The sequence below is a fragment of the Melospiza georgiana genome, chromosome Z, assembly GCF_028018845.1.
Source record: "Melospiza georgiana isolate bMelGeo1 chromosome Z, bMelGeo1.pri, whole genome shotgun sequence".
NCBI classification, from domain to species: Eukaryota; Metazoa; Chordata; class Aves; order Passeriformes; family Passerellidae; genus Melospiza; species Melospiza georgiana.
This window is the reverse complement of record NC_080465.1, coordinates 75,568,068-75,590,464: the sequence shown is the minus strand read 5'-3', so window position 1 is coordinate 75,590,464 and position 22,397 is coordinate 75,568,068. Positions and strand designations below refer to the sequence as shown.

The window sequence follows — 22,397 nt, the reverse complement described above, 5'->3', positions numbered from 1 at the left end:
CTCTCAGGCAAACTTCCAGAGTTAAGACTCATTGGAGTTTTCATTTGATTTTAAAACCACTCGCAATCTCCACACTGTGCTTTCTTTCCATGCTGCCTTCCTCTTTCCCCTCCTGAACAGCTCCCCTCCCAAATCTCTTCCCTCATTCCTTGCTACCCACAGTGCATGTCAGAGAGTACTCCAAGAGTTTTGTGCCCTTTCTCTATGCACAGTTTCTCCTGCCCATCCACAGAGGGTGTGAACAGGCTATTTTCCATTTTGTTTGAGGGATCCCTGACCCCTGATGAGAGGGACACAGCCCTCCCAGTCACCAGGAGTCTCTGGGATGCTGTGCTCTCCAGCACTAGAGGAGTGAAGGACAAAGAGTCTGGCATGCAGAGGGAGTTCGCAAATTCAAATTAGAACTCAAAACTATGAATTAGCCCCAATGAATCCAGAGCCCACCTGCTTTTTATATACGAATTATACATATATATATATATAAATCTCACAAGTTGAGCAGATCAGCACAGCTCTAGCTGACACTGAAACTGGTGCTCAAAGGAGATCCACAGATTAGAAAGGGACTTTTGGCAGTGAAATTGTCACCTTTGTTTAGAGGATGACCTGGTTCTCCACATACTGAGCAGTAAATGGAGATGCCTTTCTGGACAGCTGTGAGCCTCATCCCACTCAGTTCAAAGGCTGATGGCTACAAGGCCCCACAAGGACACGACATGCATCCCATCTGTGGCCAGGGATTTGGGACTGCTTCAGAGGTCAAGGCTGAGATTTTAGCAGGAGCTGAGGGGCCTTAGCAGAAATTTTCTTGAGTTTTATTTGGAGAAACTAACATCAGCTTGTTGGGTGAAGTGAACTCCAAAATTAACTGTGGGATATTGAAGGCTGGGATAGGAAGGTGTTCCTTTGGAAGTGTTGACTCAAGCACACAGACAAGCAAAAGAAGGAATTAGAGATTGCTGGTCTCAGTCACCTTAATCACCTTATATCTGCTTCTGAGACACAAATTCCCAGGTCCAGTCAGTTTGGGATCCCAGGTGTCAAATCTCTGGATTTCTCCTAGTTTTCCATAGAGCTGAGTGCCTGCTGTGACTGTTGGTCTCAGACGAACATGTTGACTATGCTTCCACATCCACCAGCTCCAGAAGGATAGAAATAACAGAGGCACAGGTAGCTAACTATCACAGGTAGGTTATGTTGCTTTTCAAAAATTCCCACCCTGCTGACCTTCAGGTTTAAAGCAATGTAAAAATGTAAAAGTTATAAGAAGAAATCAGGCTTTTCAATTGTTTTGCTAAGTCTACTGAAGCTGTTATTTTTGTTGAGGAAATAAATTTAAATAAAAAATAAATTACTTTTTCCTAAAGGAAAATAAGAGATTTTATTAACTTTGAAAGTAAGAAAATTCCTTCTTTGCTGCTAAAACATTTCCCAAAACTCAACATGTAAGAACACAGCATTTGCATTCTATTTCACTTTTTTTAGTGCGGCTAGAGCTCTCCAACTGCTTGCCTGGGGGGACAATTCTGTCTGGCCCCAGAAAGATATTCCACTATTATATGACCTTTTAAAATATATCTGCTAAGCAGATCCCAAATAAATTGCTGTAACAGAGTTTAGCCCCAGGTTGTCGAGAAATTGTCAAGAAGTCCTGCTTTAGACAAACTTTAAAAATTCTATGGAGAAAAATGTCACCATGTTTTTTTCCACAGGAACAGAAAAATCTTTATTTGATGCCTTTGTCTTGCTGTTGAACAATCTGTAAACAACTGGCACAAACTGAACAAGTCAGTAGAGCAGCATGTCAAAATAGAATTGTGGAGATCCACAAGGATGATCAGGGGGTTGGGTCACCATTCCTATGAAACGGGCTGAGAGAATTGTGATTGTTCAAATTGGAGAAGGCCCAAGGGAAACCTGACAGCACCTTCCAGTATTTAAAGTGGCAGCAAGAGAGCTGTGTACAGATAGGACAAGGGGGAATGGCTTTAAAATGAAAGAGGGGAGATACAGCTTAGCTATTAAGAACAAATTCTTGACTGTGAGAGGGGTAAGCCTGGGACAGGCTGGCCAGAGAAGCTGTGGCTGTGGATGTGGAAGTGTCCAAGCTGGATGGATGAAGCTGGGACCAAGCTGGCCTGGTGGAAGGTGTTCCTGAACAGGGCAAGGGTAGCTGGAACTTGATGAACTCAAAGGTGCCTTCCAACCAAAACCATTGTATATTTTTTCCCTTATTATTTGCATCTGAATTCTTGCCTGCATTTTGAACACAAATTTATCTCTTTTTGCCGCTACTGGCAGGATAGCGTTGGGGCAGCTACAGGAGTGTTAGGATGAAAATGAGATCAAAAACAAAACTTTCTCCTGGTTTCTGGCGTCCATGAGCCTGCAGAGAGACACTAGCACCTGCTCATGCTAAAGAAACCATAGTGTGGTCAGCAAGCCTTTGACATTCTCAATTTAGAGGCACTGCCTCCTGGCTGACAAGGAATAGTGAGGAATGGCACTAAAGTAAACACCAACACCTGATATAAAATGTGAGAGTGCTCAGAGTATGTCTGTTGTTTTCCCTAGTGGGATCATGTAAGGCTGCCTAAGATACAGCCCTGACTTCCCACTGAAAAAAGTAGCTTAGTCTGGGAGGATTCTTTGCCTGTGGCTTTTCTTCTGCTGCACACATCCAGGCTAGACCCAAATCCTTCATTTTCTCTTACAATTTTTCAAACCTCTGGCTTTTTTTTTTTTCTCCTGTCCCTGTCCTGATGCAGCTGTAAGATGGCCAAATGCAGAACCATCCTCATCCTTCCATGCACCAACACCCTGTGTATCCCCATCACCTATGCCTCCATCACTGACCATATCTGCATCCCCTTGGGTTTCTCCTCAGGCACTGTCCTCTCCCCATTCTTGCATTCAGACTCAGTGATTTCACCTTCACAGCTCTTCACCATTCTGCCCTTCTCTCTCCTCTCTCACTGGTTCTTCACTCAATGCCCAGCTGACCCTGTAGCCTCTGCCCACACACTCCTTTTGCAGCCAGCTGGGCTGTGCTGCCAATTCCCAGTGAAATGGCAGGGCCACAGCAGGACTCCTCTCACTCAGAGCAAAATTACACTTAGTTGGACACTCCTTGAAGTCTCCCATTCTCGGAGTGGGCTGCCCTAGGAAGACTTGCACGGAGGTGAAGTGTGCTGCAGCATGAATGTCAACATCTGCAGGAGCCCAGAGCCTGTGTCTGCACAAGGCAGCATTCACACTGGGTCTCTCACATTCCCACTACCCGTGTGCCAGTGGTTCTGTGTGTAGGTGTGCTGAATGTCAGAGGACGTGGACTACATCTTTGTGCTGCTCTCAGTGGTTCTGGTGATAATTCCCCTCTCAGTTATGTAGATAGTTTAAATGTGAACAGTTTGTGTACAAGGCTAAAAGTGGACTCCGGTAAAACAACGCTGCTGAGGCTGCTAAGGCAAGTAGGCAATGCGAGAAGGGCAACTTTTCACCCTGCCCACACGTGGCTAACTCTGCCTCTGTCATTGGGTGACGCTGCAACACAGCCCAGCAACACTCGCTGCTGCCTCGTAAAACACATCCAAAGAAAGCACTTGAAGGCATTAAGTTAGCGAAATACAGAGACAGACATATTCTAGAAAAATGTCTTAACAGAGAAGAGAGCGAGCAAGACAGGTTTGGGCAGCAATAATTAGGAGGACATGTCAGAAATTAGAAAAAAGAGAATAGGGATGGAGAAGCAGAGATCAAATGGTTATCCCAAAGTGTCAAATAAGACGTAGATAAATTAAAGCTGGAGGAATTGCTTCACTGGAACACTTGGTGTGCTCCAGTCACCTCTTTCTGAGAGCAATAAGCACCTGGATCTGCCAACTTTTTGCACACCATTGAGCAGCAGGCACTGTCAGGCCAGTTCTGCTCCACGTCCCTGCTTTGTCCCCTACCTGTCTCCTTGGCATGTGCCTGTTCTTCATGCCCATTGCTGCAGCAGTTTCAGTTTCTCCCCATGGGACAGTGACTCCAGAAGGCTGTGAGCAACCTGTCTTATTCCCAGAGAGATGCTGTGGTTTCCCTCCACTCAGCTTGACATGCTCTGACACCCCAGGTGTAAGCAAACACAAGTGGCATGTGTTTTTCTCCTTTTCTGCACATTCCAGAGGAACTTTCACATCAGCAAAATGTCCCAACCTTTTTTGAAGTGTCCCACAATTAAACAAAACAAGGATCATTCCAGCTTACAAACTGCAAAGGCTTCTTAGGACCACAGGCTTATATATCCTAAGGGAAATACCTTGTTTGACTCCTAGTACAACATGATCATTGATTGTTTCATTCCAGATTCCTGCAGGGAGTGCATTTGAAAGTTGCTAATGGGCCACCTCATTTGGAAAAACATCCAGCCTTATATGAAGATGCCAAAATAGAGAAAATAACATCACTTGATGAGGGTCATAATAGTTAATTAAGTTTGCTGTTAAATAATTCTATTCCCTACTAAACTCCTCCTAGCTTATGAAAAGAAACTGGGGAGACAAAGGAGAGAGATTAAAAGTGAGAAAAGCAGTGAGGAATGAGAGCTGAGCACAGGAGGGGGTGAAGGTGGGGAGAAGGGCTGAGGGATGGGCAGAGCTTGTATCCTGTTATTAAAAACATGCTGTTAAACGCTGCAGTGGGGTGGCAAAAAAGGTGGAGTGGGAGATGCAAGGCAGCAGGCAGGTCGTGATGATCCACAGAGTTTCAATCTGGAAGCTGAAATAGAAAGAAGGAAGATGTGTCAAGAGAATAGGACACTGGCAGAGCTGTACAGGGCCCTGGGACAAGGGGCATTGCACATTAGGTCTAAAGTGCATTGGCAGCACTCCACAAGACATAGGAGTGGAACAAGGGACCCTGAGGTACATTAGGAAAATATTGTTCAGCACCTGCTGACAATGTGCCTCCAATATGCACTGCCAAATATGGCAGTTTCTCATTTAATAATAAAAAAAAAAATTAAAAAAAGGTAACAACTCTCCTTGGGTTCATCCAGGAAATGAGCAGGTGCAGAAGTAAGGTGTCGTAAAGGAAAGAAATTCTTGTTGCATGTTCATAGCCCGTGTGGGTGATCTCAGGTCAACCTAGCTGTTAGGATTGGACTCCTCTTCTTGGAAAAGTACACTGACTCCTTTGCACAGGTCTTTAGGATTCATGGGTGAGGAGAGTTATTTATCAGATAAAAGGTTTTTTGAGGCTTCTTTTCTGAGGCTTCTTTTGGTAAAAAGGAAATTCCCACCAAATAGGTGCATTATTAGGAAGGACTTCAGGTGCGTAGCTCTGTTTGTTGCTATTACCAGTACTATGATTAAGTTTGATTGATTTTTTTCTTTTTACTATTAACCTGATTTCAAATTTCTTAAGGAAGTCTCTATCTGATCCTTCCTCCCTGTAGCCCTTAGAATTGGGCTCTGTCCTTAATTTCACATGATCTGGTGACAATACATTTTGTTTCAGATTTTCTGGAAAATCTGTTTGTGATTTCCATATGGCTAGAGCCTACAGATCACAGCTCAAAGAGCAATGGAAGAAGCCACTCACATGAGTGCCACAGCTGAGACAAAACAGAAATTATTTTCCAGGCACATTAAGCATGTCTGACCCCTGGTATGTTTCAGTTCAGATCAGCACTGGTTGTGGTCCTCTCCACTCTGAAGGACCTGGCACAGCCAGAGAGCCAAGGAGGGACTCATAAGGTGTGTCCAGCTCAGCTGGAAACTAATCCAAGGGGAGGAGGACACCCCAGAGGGGTGCTTTGAGCTCTCGGAGAGAAGGGGAAAGAGACATAGAAGTTCAATATCTACTAGCTTATTCCAAAGCAGCCAGGCCCTGAGATTTCAGGTCTGCAGAGTGAGGATGGAGCTCTTCCAGCTGATAAGGAAAGAGTTGTGTGAGTAAGAAAGAGAAGGAACTGTTCATCAAACTCGCTGTACAGCACCTCCAGCCATTGCAGTTGGCTGGGGGAGGCTTTAGGGGGAGGAGGAGGAGCGGGAGAAGTATTAGGGCTGTGAGCCACTATTCATTTACAAACTATAATTAATTTGATGTTTAGATTAATTTCTGATGCACTCTCAAAGGTGCACTGAAAGCATTTTTCCTTTATTATAATGTTGATTGCTTATTGGGGAGATAAATCTAACTGTCAGTTATGCACTGACTTACCAAAACTTTCAGACCAAGCAAGCATGTATGCATAAGGAACAGCTGTTTGCAGCTCTCCAGTTAAAGGGACAGCTCTGTCTTTTCCCAATAACTTACATTACAGAAAACCTATATATTGTACAAAGGGACTTCTGCTTTCTTTTGTAGCTCAACAATTTATTAGACTAGAATATGTTAGCAGAATCTATCTTCTATTTATCTGGGTATCCATGTGTCTATCACTGTTCAATCCATCTCCCCCCACAAGAGATAAAGTCTACACAGAATTTATTATTTTCAAGTTATGGGTATGTGTGTGCATACCTACTCACATGCACACTTACACCACCATTTTAAATGCTTTTTCTCCTGGGGTAATTAGATGGAGGAACTCGTTACTGCAGGGTCATTGTGGCTCCTCCTTTATTGACTTTCAAAAGGGAAATGGTCACTATCTAATAGAAATAACCAGAGTTAAGAGTTAAGGCCAGAAGAGGAGTTTTAGTGCCACTTTGATTCCAGTCAGAAGTTTCTGTTCAGAAGTCAGAATAATGACCCCTCTAAAGGGCAGGCCCATTCCTGAACTCAAAGTGATGGATTTGCGGAGTGCAGACTTCGCATGTCCTACTCTTGTGGGACTGCAGACCCACTAGAGCATTTTGTCAACACATGGCATCTGGGTTTATTTTTGTGGTCCCAAGATCTCTGATGCAAGGGAAATTCAAGCTGTAGAGTGGATGAGTCCCTACCAGTCCATGAGCCATCCTTCAGCTTCCTTTTATCCACCCATTCTGCCTCATCCACTGCACAGGTCTGGTCTTCATCTTGAAGTCTATTGCCTGGTTGGTTACTGAGCAGCTGTTCAATAGATCCTCACATCTTCATGCTTGACCCCAAGCCTTCCTTTTATATGATACTCAAACTCTGCCATGAATATGAATTTATTTTTATTTCTTCATCTGTCTTCCTAAGACCCTTCCCAGCAGAGCATTTGAGATGTTCACAGAGCTAAGTATTGGCATTTTGCTGGTGCTCCTGGTGTCCTCATTTCACCAAGGGGATGATGAGGCAGAGAATTAGCCAAAACTGGTTCTTGATCTTGGATTCCTAATCTGAGTTGCCACAGGCCTGATCAGACTGTTTACCTCCTTTGTCTAAGAATTCAGCATAATGCAGAGCCTGCTATGTTTTTTCTGCTTCAGATGCAGGTATAGGCAGCAGCCTTTCTGCCAGTGAAATCTCAGGCCATGCACTAAAAGAAGAGGAAAACCCAGTAAACATTCATCCTCACTGAAAACTAGAGAGGCTTTGTACATCTGCAAAAACCCTCTGACACAATTTTACATGTATTTTCGACATTTGTATGCCATTGTCTCAATTTGGGCCATGACAATTAAGCCACAGATGGATCTTGCTTGGGCAGGACTCAGCAATGGCTAGGGAGCACCCAGGAGCACCCACTTTTGAGAGAGAGCAGAGTTTAATGACATAGATTCAAGTCATGGTGTACCACTGGCACTCAGAACCTGCTCCATTTTATTTAACAGTAAAAAAACAGCCTAGAGGTCTTACTAAAAGAATTCCGTGACATATTATATACTTAGCATAACTGGGATGTCATGGCAGAAATAGGGAGAAATTCCAGTTTTCCAAGGCAACATCTGCTTGTACAACTACAAAACCATCCTTTCCCTGCCTTATTTACTGTCTAAATTCCAACACTTACAATAACAAGTCTGATACATTGCCATTTTCCTTGCCCTGTTATGTTATTCATTCTCGACAGTAATTAAAACAAGGATGCCATGAAAGAGAAAAATACAGAAATGTGTGGTTAGAAGCAATGCCTTTATGCATATACAAAGCAATACAGAATTAAAATTTTATAGGTAACATAATTTCTTGCATTTCTAAATTGAGTACTTAATTTTGCAACCTTATCGTTGTTTCAATTTATGATTGCATGTGATATCTTCCCTTTTTAAGTAAGTAACTCCAAATCAAAAACTCCCCAGATAAGATTAGCATCTTCAAATATTATACATTGACATATTTAAAAGCTGTCATCAGCATAACAACTTGCAGATCTCCATAAAATCAGGTGCATCATTCTTAATGATGAAATTTTTGGTTTCATCTGTATCAAATCCCCAAAAACAATTCAACATCAGCTCTACTCTCCCCAGTGTGGATCTGTCACACACATATATAAGTATTTACATGATATATATATAAGATATGCACAGTTATTTACATTATGCATGTACTACACATACATTTGTTCAGTAACAAATATAAAAACTTGCAGACACAATTGTTAATGAAAACAATGAAAATTGCGGAGCACTTGTTTGAATTTTAGCAACCTGCTCCAATGCTTGCTGGGCTTCAAGGTAAAGAATTTTCCTTGTGTTCAGTCTGAACCTCTGCTGTTCCAATTTATGTCCCCTGTCTCTCATTCTCCCTCTGTGAATCATATCTCAAGTTGGAAGGGACCCATAAAAATCACAAAGTCCAACCCCTTGCTCCTCCCAGAACTACCAAAAACTAATTCCATAGCTAAGAGCATCATCCAGATGCTCCATGAACTCTGACAGGAAACAGATTTTCTTCCTTTTGGACAGCATGACCTCAAAATCTGATTGTGTTCTGACCATTTAAAGGTGAAATTAAATTATTCTCTTAGGGAAAGGTCTCTACGGACCCTTTAAATCCTTCTCTAGAAGGGTGTTCAGAAATCGTGAAGATTTAGCCAGGTCTTTGTGCATCTTCTGACATGGCTGAATAGGTTTCAAAAGGATTATTGTTTTGCTAAGTTTTTTTAAAATTCTAAGGAGAGAATTTTTAATTCTGGGCTTTTGAATTTGATGCAAAAGACGCTGTTTTAGGGGTGGGTCACATTTTCACCCCATCCATTCAAATTAAGAGCCCTCTACAAACCACTAACATAGCATGCTGTTCTCAGGTCTTTAATTTTTCTGCTCAAAGCCATATTCAAAGCCATGGTTTCAAAACATATTTTTATTCCTCTTAGTTCAATAATTAAAACACAATCTTATTTTCCAGTCTTCTACCCAAGGGTGGATCAAGAGCTCAGGTGGGTCACTGGGCAGAGGCTCCAGAGCCAGTACCAGATCAGGATTTAGTAAATCTCTGCTATGATTCAGGTCCCATAGACTGAATGCAGCTATTCTGAGGAGCTGCAGACTGTTCTTCACTGAGATCTCCAAAATTCAACCCTTTGAAGGCAACTAATGATGAACACTCTGCTGGCAGATCCACAGGACTTTATCAGCATCTCTGTTGTAATAAGACAGTTTTTTTTTCCCATTGTTTTTGAGAAAAGAAGCCAGACAATCATTTTCTTGCCCTTTGGGGGTGGTGGAAAACGTGGAGGTTTTACCACAAATGTAATAGCTGGTTGAATCTGGAGATGTTATCTTCCAGTTAAAAAGTGTACAATTCTTTGTTTTCTACTCTTGCTACCCAGCATAGGTCAGTGCCAGTTCACAGCCTCCTGGTCTAGATGTTGAGAGATTTTCTCCTTTCCTTTCCTTTCCCAATGACTCACTGCATATGAGGAGGTTTGTTTTCCTGTTGAGTTCACTTTTAGTTTGGTTAGCTGTTTTTCACACAGTCGCTTCCACAGAAAGTAAAATATTCCTTCAAAAGTCATGGCCAAAAACCGTTCATCACCACTTCTGGCTTCTGAACAGAAACTTCCAGGCTGCTGCACAAGAGAAGCTTCAGGCCTTCCTGCCTCCTTGGGGCTGTCCCAAACTGCCCATAATGAGGCATCAGGTGTTCAACAACCAGCAGGGAAGGGGTGGGCAGTTGTCCATCTGAGTAATGGTCAGCAGAGCAAGGTGGGAAGGTTCTGTGCATTGCTGCACCAAAAAGGGAATTATTGCAGAGGTTCCCTGGGATAATGAAAGAACTGCTAAAAAATAGTGACTAGTACAGGTCACAGCTCACCTTCCTGACAGGATTTCCTGGTTTGTTTGGGTGTTTTGGGTTTTGGATACTTTTTCTTGATTAGTCCAGGAAGGAGTGTTATTACTTACCTACTACAAAATATTTTCACAAACAAGGTCACTTTTTATGGTACTTGTCTCTTATAGATCAAGAAGGACGACTGGTGATTTTAGCAGCTGCCTTGTTCATACATGGCTTTTTTATCAAAAAGTCACAAATTAAGCAGGACCCAAGAGAGAATCAAGGAGCAAAGAAATTAGATTTAGATGAAAAACAGATTGTAACATAGCTGGTGGGAGGTTCAATAATTATTTTCATCTGGTTTATATTGCAAACTTCAACAAAACAAATGTAAAAATGGCCTTCATTTTGATTCAATAACAATCTCAGTGCATCCTTAACTGAGCATCAGCATCTACTATCTATTTTGTACATCTTTACAAAACCTACTTTATACTCATCCTTCACATCCAGTTTCACATTGGAGAAGAGCATATATCCTCAAAGGTTCACCTGCTTTTTCAACCATGTGATTTCCCCCATAAACCTTATTCTGGCACATGATGACATCAGATGTTTTCAAGGAAGGCTCAGAAAACAAGTCAAGAAGAATTCCATCCATTTCTGAGAGCACTTAGGAAATAGCTTCAGTCCTACACATCATTCAGAAAGAGGACAAATACTATTTAGTCATCCACATGTGATTCATCACTGGCTGTTTGTTTCTTGTGAGGAAGATAATCATCATCACCTGGGCTGCAACATTATGTTTTTTATAGAAGAACCACAGTGCTTTTTGTCCACAGCAGACATGTATGCATACTGGTCCAGTGTCTGTTTCATGGGCTCTCTAAAAAATGGCTGAAGCCTCAATCCTTCACTTCTTCCATCAATTCATCAATTCTTCTTATAAGAATGGGTAGAACCACAGTCCATAGCATTAGACAAGTACTTGCTCATCCTTTAGAAAATCTCAGTTTACAGGAAAAAAAGAAGTTTTAATCTTTACTCCACTGTCATGATGAGAGATCTGTTGTGGTTTTCTCCATGAATTTTTTACTCCCTCTTATCTTTTTAGAAAAAGTTAGTTCTGATCATATGCCAAGATGTATATATGAGCCAAAACCATGGATCACAGAATCATGGAATAATTTGGATTGGAAGGGACCTTAAAGATCATCTCATTCCAGTCCCTTACACTTTCCACTAGACCAGATTGCTCCCAGCCTCATCCAACCTGGCCTTGAGCAGGGATGTGGCATCCACAGCTTCTCTGGGCAATATGTGCTAGAGTCTCATCCCTCTCACAGTAAAGAATTTCTTTCATATATATATAATCTAAATTTCCCCTCTTTGAGTTTGAACCCTCAGATCGGATCTGACCATGCAGTTTTAAAATTGTCAAAATCCTAGTCTAATCTAGACTCTTACCCTTGTGCTTTCAACATGAGTCATTACAAGAATTTTCCTATGAAAAAGAATCAAACGCCATACAGATTATGAAAGAGAAGACTCACAGCTGGAGTAGTCCTTCTTGGTCTTGGTGACCGTATTCAGGGTCAGCATCTACAGCCCTCTGATTTCAGAGGAGACACTGCTTCCTCTGCCTGGGTATTTCTCCATCTGGAGATCATCCAACAGGCAATGCACAAAAAGAGGGACCAACTTCTCTGCACACTCCAGCTCACACTGCTGCAATGTGGAGAGGCAGTTTCATGCACTGGAGGACAGGAAGGCGACATCAGGAAGATACTTGTGTATTTCAAGCTGCCTTCTGCACCGGGTGTTCTGACCTTTAGAGAAAGTTAATCATGCCATCTACTTTCACTCTTCATTTAATCTCCCCTTCCCATCTGTTCAGTCTCTCTCAGCTGGAAGCAGGATGAAGAACGAGTACCAGTCAGCCCTCTCAGTGGTCCGCAGCCCACGCTTTGGGGCCATTTATTATAAGGCATTAACATCAATTGTCACCTGTATCATGACTGTTACCTCAATCCATCCCAGATTAGTAAGCAAGAACTGATTCTCTAAATAACTGAACTGCAAAATGAACAATAGACAGACAGATACGCAGTATCAGAAGAGACTGTTCTGATCCTTTGGACTGAAGTCTGAAATAACCTATGCCAGGTGCCTCAGCTCATGTGACAGGTTAAAACCTTCTGCTTGAGTCATAGCATCCCTTTTAGAAAATGTCTTAATCAAGGTTTCATGTGATAGGTGCTCCACCCCTATTGCTAAACAAGATGTTTTCCAAAATAGTTAATTACCTTCACCATTTCAAATATGCAGACTTGGTGTCTTATTTCCATTTTAAATTTGACAAATGCCTGCTTCCAGAGGGCACAGAAGAAATCAGCAAGCTCTGCTTTTTCCCCCTATCCTAAAAGAACACCATGTTTTAGTAGTTATTATTTATAGGCTATGGCCAGAAGTAAGCTTAACTTTCTCTTCAATAAACTGTGGCCACTCTCATTACTCTTTCAGACCAACAATTACTCTTCTACTTCCGAATAAGTATTTAAATTTATTTGTTTTCTAGAGCAATCAGTAGAACTAAATGCAGAATTCCAGTAAAGATCTTTCCTGAACCATATTCAGAGGTAACACTGCCTTGCTATTTCTAGAGGATATTCAGCAAAAGTAACTTCATCCCAAAACTGTACTAAGTCTTGGAGCTTTGAGAATTTTAACACTGTCCTGAGAGCTCATACATTTGGCTGTTACTATGACACTCATCTTCTTCTTAAAAGGCACTGTTTTCTAATGAGGATTTCCTCTTTTTATGAGTGACCCACTTGCTTTTTTCTGGAGATACTTAATTTTGCATTTGATTGGATTAAAATGAGCACCCTTTAACTGCGTCCAGCCTACACAGCGACCCAGGTCACTTGCTTCTGTCATTATTTCACCATTTTTGTATGATTGGCCAATTTTACCAGTAATTACCTCAAATGTCTTCCAAGTAATGCAAGAGAAATTGAATAGCACTGAGATTTCAACACACCGCTGAAGGAGTCTCCTAGAATCCCTACAATTTTGTTTGTCACAACTGACAGATTCTTTGGTGGTCTCATTTCTGAGCTGATTTCATTTTCCGTAAAGAAATGCTGTCTGAAATACTCTAGCAAAGTTTAAATACACTCTATAACTTACTTTATTCACCGAACTTGCAATTTCATGCAATCAGTTTCATTTGATAGATGTTATGTTCTATGAAACCATGATGATTGGTACTAATTGTGTATCTTTAAATTCTTTGCCATATTATCTCATATCAAAATTTTCATAATTTTTCTGGCACTTATGAAAGTTTAACTAAGTTTATCAGGTCACCTAGTTTATACCTTTAAAAATTAATATTAGAATTTTTTTCTTTTCCTGGAACATTTTGAAGGTTTTCTAATATTCCATAAATTTCTAAAATGAACATTAATGGTTCAGCAGATTTCTGAGCCAATTCCTTGAATATTCTGAGTTTCCGATTATCTCATCCCGCAGATGGGAAATATTTAATACTAGTTGTTTAGCACAGTCGTCAGTTACTGACTGTTCATACATTAAAAAAATAAATGGATGGATGGATGGGATGGATAGCTGGGTAGACAGATCTCTCTTGGACATGATTAAACAGCAGTGGAAGGTTAAATAATCCAAAAAGTCATCCAACCCTATTAGACACTGGAAAACAGCTGAACTGCTATGCCCTTGCTCTGCAGACGCACTCCTTTATTGAGTATTCCAGTACCCATAAATCACCTTATAATACAATACTTTCCAATGCACACATACATTATAGAGCTACTTACATACAGATTGTATCCTGAAATTCTTTACAGCACTAAAAAATTGCGAGGCAGCAGCTAGTACATTGTGTAAAGAACACAGCAAGGTAAAGACCTTGCAAAGCAATTAAAGGAAAACCTCCATTCTCTGATAAGACTAATAAACACGGAGAAAAAGAAACTGAGGAGTGGTAGGAATTAAAGGGACTGAAGTAGCAGGGAAGGTCTGAGGAGCAGGTGGGCAGGTCCTCCTGGGGGAAGAAGGACAGCAGCTGCTGAACACCACCCTTCCCACAGGGAGGCTAGTTTGATGTGAGCACCTTCTTGCTGCCTTCACAGCAAAAAACGCCTCCCTGGATCCCACCTTTCACTGGTCAGTAACAAAATCGAGGAACCCATGAGCTGAGGGAACAGTTATATTAATAGCCAATTGTATCAAAATCTAATTCCTTAATTACTGACTCAGATTCTTGGAGGAAGATCTCTGGTCCAACCAGTTACCAGCACTTTCTTCAGGTCCCTCCATTTCAGTATTCTCAGACACATGGTGTGACTCTTGGAGCTGTCCTGTGTAAGGACAGGATCTGGACTCCATGATCCTCGTGGGTCCCTTCCAGCTGAGGATATTCCATGATTCTGCTGCTCTAGCCTGGCCAAGCTTCCCTCCTACAGCCTGGGGGAAGCACTGCACACACAAGGGAAGGACAAAGCATGGACTTCTCCTTTGCTGGTGCCTAAACCATGTGTGTGGCATTTCTCTTTCTCTCCCAGAGGCTGAGCAGCAGATTCTTGTTCTTCTGTTACTCTCATTTCCCTCTAGTAAAATGAATATGAGTTGAATGTCTAAAGGAAAAAATTCAGAGATGCTCTCCTTAGCTAGTGACTTTCATAACTGAAGGAACAAGAAGAACCAGGAAAGATCCTTCATGGCAGTCAGACAAATGTTCTGATGGCCAGAACTAATAAAAAAAATGTTTGGTCTAAAATGAGCTAATAAGCAGCAATTTCTACTTGCTTCTGTTGCAGTATCTTGCAAAGTATATCTCTGAGATGGCAGCAAGTATCTGGATCATAGATAAAAATAGTTTTCTTAGTTTTAAGACAAGTTTAATATTAATTTCTTTGAGGTCCCTCTTTTCCTTCCTATTGCCTGAAGGCAACATAGTTACATGAGTGGACCTGCTGCAGGATCAGCTGCCCACAGTTGAGGAGTCTGGATGGAAAGCTTGCATCTGGACCTCCCTCGTGGTTTCGACTTATTTAAGTTCAGCAGAGTTACCATGCACGGGGCTCCATCCAGAGGGAAGCTCCTGCCCAAGAGAGACAATGTGTTATTCCAACCTGGTAACAGATCATCAAGAGGCTGTTTTGCACATTAACCACTAATTCTCCTTGCTGGATGCAAAGCAAACCAGACAACTCAGAAGGATCAATTAAGGATCCATGGAAACATAACTGTGTGCTCCTATTCAGGAGTGCTCTTAGTGCACAAAGTAATTCATGGACATGCAGAGAAAACGTAAACAAAAAGTTTACAGTTACCAAGCAATCTTCAGATATACTCTGACATAAATTGTGAATTCCCTTCTTTATCATCCTGGCTGATTAAAAGAGAAAAACAGCCCTTAGGTAATATCTGTTACATAAAGCCATTGGTGATCGTGCTGATCATGTAATGGGAAAGGCACAGAGCTCACTCCCACATCATCCACAAGAGCTTTCTCTGGAAGAAAAGGGGAGAAAATAAAGCAATTCCAAAATTGTACCCCAGTTTCTGCCTACTAATAGTTAACATGGTCCTGTAGGAAAAGAGCAAGCCATAAGTAGTGGTGGGCTCCAACAGCAGTTCCTTTCCTGGAAGATGCTGTGCAGAATCAGAAAGATTAGATGCCCTCTGTTGCTGTCCTAGCAGCTTTCACCATTCTCTGCTGCTTTTGATAAATCATTTATTAGAACAGCGTTTTTACATAATCCCTGGGGGGAAAAAAAAGGGAAAAAGAAAAAAAACCCCACCAATATCCCCCCCATAAAGTATATTTATCACGAAATGCTGTCCTCCTACCAACTGTCTTCAGACCAGAACAGATATTTCTCTGATTATTAATTAACTGATGCACAGAAAGAGCTTCAAGCTTTTTAACCTCTCCCTTTCTCTTTTGTCCTTCAAGCATGTAGATGACAATGCAGGGGTGGTGTTCAAAACACGAAAAGCAACTGTAATACTGCCATCATGTTTTGAGTCCACGGGCTCAAATACTAAAGCCATTTAGGATCTGAGTATTTAAGTTATTTCCCCAGTACATACATTCTAACCCATGTCATACATGTTCAAATCTGCGATAGTACCATGAATCCTGCTGACACAGATGAGGAGAAACAGAGATTGTTGACTGCCAATACTCCATGTAACAACACAAAAAAAAGTCAAATCTGCCAGTAGGTATCTGACCTGAGAAGAGAAAGGAATTTGCTGTTGTTAGGCCAACATGCCTCTCTCTCTGCCTATCCTTTATCCACTGTAAAGTCTCAAATCTCAGGATAAGCCATAGCTTTCCTTCTCTTTGGAGTTCATCCAAATACCTTCCACAATATGAAACACAGCTACTTATAAACAATAGGAAAGGGGGAGACTTGGATGCACCAGCAAGTTCTGAGCACATCAAGGGCCCTAAAAACCAAAACAGCGAAATGAAGCTAGAATAATTAGCTTTTGTGTCCCTAGAATACGATCACAAAGAAAACACACAGTTATTGGCATTTGCCCATCTCTTTCCACAGGTTTCGAATCCCAGTTCCTCTACCCTCCACATCCAGCCAGAGGAGATTTTTATATTGCATCAGTGAATACCAGAACAACTAAGGAGAAAAAAATCCTGTCCAAATCTGTAGGCAACTAATACCAGAATCAGAGTACAACTCCCAGCTTCATTATCTGGTCTAAATGAAATATAGTGAGCAAATGCACTTCTGATCTCTCTTATTAGTTCCATTTGTTAAAATGCTGTATTATTTACAGCTTTGCACTGAATGAGGAAGTGGGCTAAGAATTCCATCTCAAAAGCTAAGTGATGATAAAAACTGGTATAGCTTCATGAGCTTATCTCACAGCAAGGTTTTTGCAGAGGCACAACTATATTAGCACTCCAGCACAAGGGCTTATCATCCCTCAAAAGTCTAGTCTTGGCAAAAGTAGAGAAATAATAATCTTCTGTCATAGTGGGCAGCATTTCTGGAGGGGTTTGATTCAGCAAGTAGCATCACTCTGGGGAGTGACCCACCCGAGCATTTAGACAGTTCACATTCTACCTTGAGATGTCACTCCTAACTTATGGAACCAGGTAGATCCCACAGCAGAGGTTCCTTGATTTAAGCTGGGTGCCTGCCTTCACTGCAGCCAGCACTGCTCCCTGACCAGTGACTCCTTTGAGCACAGCCAAGGCTGTCCTGATAGAAGAGAGAAATCCTGCCCTACCCTCCACTGGCTGCACTGGCAGGACCTCCACTGATTACTGTAGGGCCCTAAAGTGTCTTGTTCACAAAAGGGTGGGTGTGCAGGCACAATCTACGTGTGCCCATGTAGGCAGCAGGAGGGACATCCCAAAAGGCCTGTAGCAAGAGTAGGAATCAAAGTTCCCAAGCAAGGTGTGTTCTCTAAAGGCATGAGCTAAACAACCATCCAGCTGCAGCCAACTCAACTTTGATATTGGATTGCTGTATATATATCAGTAAAGTAAACATACCTAGCACTTCTCCCTAGCACTGGGGACAGCTGGCACAAAATGGCCTACACCCAAATTATTAAATTCTCTCAGTTTCCAGAACATCATGGACACATCCAAGTTAACCACTGAACACAGCCTGTGTTCTGTACTAAAACTCACACTTTGTCCAGGAATTGTTTGGTGTTAAACATTAGTCATAAAAAACCTCAGCACTACAGATTATTAGGTACCAGTTTCTCTGAACTTCCCTGGAACAGCTTTAGTCTACTGTTTTAGGTGTAACTAAAATGTGTTGGCCAGGAATATCAGCAAACCAGATGTGATTTTTGAAAAGAAACGGGTTTGTTTACATCCTATATTCAAGGATAGCGTACCTTATATCATATAGACAACATATTTAAGGTGGAAGCTCAAGTAAGGCATCCCCAGGGGAGTTACCAGAAGTATTTTAAGTCTGAATGTACCTGGATGAAACCAGGAAGTGTTTGGTTTATTCCATTGCTGAAAGTGAATCATAGGACTTTGTTGATAGATTAGCAGTCAAATGCAAACTGGTAACATCACCAGGCACTTACTGCCTAAAAAGTGAGGGCAAGAGCAGATCCATTGCTATTGAATAAAACCACAGCTCATCACTCACTACAGCCCTCCAGTTTTCTTTGATGATTGCTGTGTGGCTTGGGAGTACTTTCTGTCTGTTCACCTTCAGAGCTGCGGTGTTGGTACCTCCTCATCCAGGAAAACTGTGAGGACAGCCAGTTTTACTTGGAGCCTTGGCTTCAAGAGGGGAGGACAAAGAAGGTTCCCTATTTATTCCATTGGCCTCCCTTTTAAAACTCCATGGGTTTTTTTCCTCATGTGCCACACTCAGCAAACCTGTTGTCTCACTTTGAGGGACACAGACCATGGGTTTCATGGCCTGCCATGAAGTTACACTATTAGCCAAAGTCAGGGAGCACAGCTTAATGCCGGGGTGAGAAGGTGCCTTTGCACACACGGCTCTGTGTCTTTTTCAGATGCAAGACACCCTCTGTCACCTGTGAGAATCACTTCAGAGGAGGAGCCAGACCAGGCAGGAGGGGCAGCAGACTGAACCGTCAGCACAGCCCAAGGCTGTAAGCCAGGCCTGGTTCTGCTCTCAGGAGCAGGTGTATACCTGGCAGCAAACGCTCAGCATTAGCTTTTTGAGGGGCTTGCAAAAAACCATCTCTTTGTTTCAGCCAGTCTGTTGAGCAGCACCAGGCTCCTAGGGTTGATTTGTGCTGCCAGAGCCTTGCAGGGGTGGGCAAACAGATGGCTTTGTCTGGAGAGCAGGTTGGTCCAGGCTAGTCTCACCCAAGGTCTGTGCTCAGAAATGTTGTTGGCACACAGGGACATTTCTGGCAAGAGGAGCAGAGGCAATGCCTGTACAATGTGATGGCCCCCTGCCTCACTGATATCTCAGACCCATGGCTGCTCCAGCAACAGCCATAAACAGCATGGGGAAACAAGGCCTTTTTTTGGATCTAACATGAGAAAAAAATTAAAAATATAAATAAATTTTAGAAACAAAACCAGAAAAAAAAGTAAAGTACCAAAAGCTCTCCCCAGAGCTGAATGCATTAGAATGCATTAGCTCAGTGCATCCTGTGTGGTTGACCTATATTATTTCATCAGATTGTTAGAGAGCAAATGGAGACAAAGAATGTCTTAGGTGACCCATACATACAACATTCAGTCACTACAGTTGTTTCTAGTGCTGGATGTGCTCCATGGTTGATTGGGAGATTTGCTGGCAAAATTTGAAATTCCATAGGGAAACCATGTTAGGAAAGCACTTGTGTACATCTCTCAGCTGCAGAGTAACATGGAGTTTGCAGAAATTGCCAGTGATTAAAGCTCTTCATATTGCTCAGCTGGCCAGCAATCAAACCATTCATGCTGATTAATACAATAATGAAGAATTTATTAAATTCACATTTTGCTTATATTGCCATAATAAGGAGGTAGCAGTAGGTGTGTCAGGTTCCCCTCATCATTAGTATTGGAAGGCAAAGAAAAGGCAATGATGGGAAGTTAAGGAAGGTTTAGAGGATTACCCAAATCACAATAGAGGGAGATAGAGGAAGACAGAGTGCCTTGAGACCATGCATTACATCTGCTGACTCCCAGCTCAAAGGTGACCCAAATCTTGTGGCACCAACATCTGGATCCCTGTGCTCCACGTAGTCCAGTGTTCAGGCTGGCACTCAGACCAGGCACTGTGTCCTGGGACACTGATCTGTAACAACCCCTCCTATCCTTTGTCCCACATTGGCAACCATCCTGTCCTCACTCTCCTGCCCACCTGCCCACCTTCCTTCCTGCTCACTTTCCCCCTCTCAGTGCCCTCACCCCCTCCCCATGTTCATTCTCAGTGGTCGTTGCATGTACGTGCCTTGGCACCCTTCAGCTCGTTAAGTCCCATGCCTTGCCTCATGTTTTGACAGGTTTTGTGAGTTTTGACAATCCTGCCAGTGCCCAAGCTGCTATCCAGGCCATGAATGGATTCCAGATTGGCATGAAGAGGCTGAAGGTGCAGCTGAAGAGGCCAAAGGATGCTAATCGTCCCTACTGAAGGGTTGTGGGAACCACTGGATACAAAGCACTAGCACAGGTAACTGCATGGGGAAGGGGGTGTCAGCTACACCTGTAGCGTCTCTCTGTGTTGTAGACCCTCGAGGAGATTCAGCTCTGTGACTCTCTATCTTCTGCCTTTTTGACTCTGGCTAGAGCCACTCTGCTCAGACACGCACCCGCGCATAAACCAGGGACTGTTTGTGTGTGTGTCTCTCTAGAAAAAGAGGTGGAAGGATGCTTAACAAGGGATAAGACAACTTCCTCATCCCAGGGGCATCCTGCATCTCTAGAAACTGTTTCTGGTCACTAGAGGAGGGTCAGCAGCTGTCCTGATTCCCTCTGCTCAGTGAAAGAGAGCATTTCTGGTGCTTGAAGAATATCTGCAATTGAGAGGTGGGACTGGGCTGCGGTTTGATCCCAGGTGACTGGACTGGGACAGTGTCTGTCTCAATAGCTCTGTGTTGCAAACGTTTCAAAGCATTCTTCATTCTCCATGCGGTACAGTCTGTATCCAATTCCATCTCAGCATAATAACTGAATGTAAATATGTCTCCCTGACAACCAAACAACCCCAGATTTATTTCGTCACAAACCCAAGAAATTAATAGACGGATCCGCGTTCACTTCTTGGTCAGTTGTTTTAAACTCCTGTGTGTAGATAAAACCCCACCAAAGCCAAGGGAGCTTAGCTGCAGTAAGGACCTGGGGTCTCGTTTTTAGATTCATGTGCCATGTATTGCTGGAAAGAAGCCAGCTGGATGTTTCAAGGGAACTTCTAATACATGTAACAACACCAAAAATATCAGAAGCCACAGCTTGTTTCATTGGAAAAAAAATCCAAACACATCACCAGTAACAAAAATGAAGATGTTTCCAAAAACAGAAATATTTTCCACCACTAGCTGGCTCTTTCATTAGGTAATTCTTTGAGAAACAGAAATATAAACCCCTATGTGTTTGTTTACAGAGACAGGAAGTCCTCCTGTTGTTAAAACTGTTCCACACCAGAGATTCCCCAATAAACTCAGCACCTAGGGAGGCCCTAAGCAATTTGTACTCCTGAATTAGTGATAAAGAGATTGGTTAGGTGACCTTTCCATGTCATTTTAGCTGTAATGTCTAAGATTCTGTGATTTTTATTCAGGCCTCTTTTGATTTATCTAACATAGGCAGTAAATCCCTATCTTCAACTTTCCCAAAGAAAAACAGAGTATTTTAATTTTTCACTGGGATCCCAAATATCTTTGAAAATACATATTTTTCCAGTCTTCAGAGCAGTATCCTTTCCAGTGAGAATTCAGGAATGGGATCAAAATATCTTTGAAAGAGGTGCTGCACTGAAGACAGCATAAAGGAGATTAAGAAACCTTTCAATAAACATATTAGGTGCATGTGCAGGAAGCAGCCTCCATAGTTTAGAACCTCCTTTATATGTGACTATACGAAGACAACCATCAATGCATTTTCCCCCTTCAAAAACCTCTTTTCTTTTCCTTGCTTATGAAAAGGCCTCTTGGAAGCTTGAAACCAAAACATGTTGCCATATCCAAATGCTTTTTGCTTCATCACACTGGCTTTTTTATTTTCTGCAGGCTTTGCTGGGGGAGGGCTGGGGGTGCATGCGTGCAGCTGCGTGAAAGCAGGGGCTGCCTTGCTCAGGGAGGCTTTCTGTGACACCTGCACGGAGATCAGGGACACAGAGGTGTCCCTAGGGAGGCACCAGGCTCCATGTCCCAGCATAGCTGTGCTGGCTGAGGATGTGCTTGTGTCTCATGGTGGTGTCAGAAGATGCAGGGCTGTGGATATCTGTGCTGTTCGAGATTCACCAGTGTGAGTCTACGGTGGTTTTTATCATCGTGGCTCGCCATGAAGTGCTCTGAGGTCTCAGCTTGTTTCCTACAGAATATTAATCACCAGTCGGACAAAGATTAGTTGCTTGGGTGTTTTTTCTTCCCCCCAAAAAATTTAATTAAAATTATACAACAAGGAATCAGCAGGTAAAAGAATAATATAATTCCATGTGTAGCTCTTAAGCATTTTTTTCCTTTCCTTTGCTTCTAATAGGCAGAACAGTCTTGAAGAGTTGCCTCTAGGTAGGAAGTCCTTTAGCCTTCCTGGCTTTTATTTCAGCTTT

At 42.3% G+C, this 22,397-nt stretch overlaps 1 protein-coding gene across 14 annotated transcripts in view; it reads left to right on the top strand.

Moving 5' to 3' along the window:
- Positions 1-22,397, top strand: part of CELF4 (CUGBP Elav-like family member 4) — a 712,585-nt gene that overhangs the window by 652,461 nt on the left and 37,727 nt on the right. For all 14 annotated transcript variants that reach the window (XR_009115967.1, XM_058044471.1, XM_058044473.1 and 11 more), the window contains one exon: positions 20,134-20,300. Coding sequence is in view for 13 of the 14 variants with exons in the window: in XM_058044471.1 (XP_057900454.1) it covers positions 20,134-20,261 (128 nt within the window). In the remaining variant the exon portion in view is untranslated. The remainder of the gene's footprint in view (positions 1-20,133; positions 20,301-22,397) is intronic.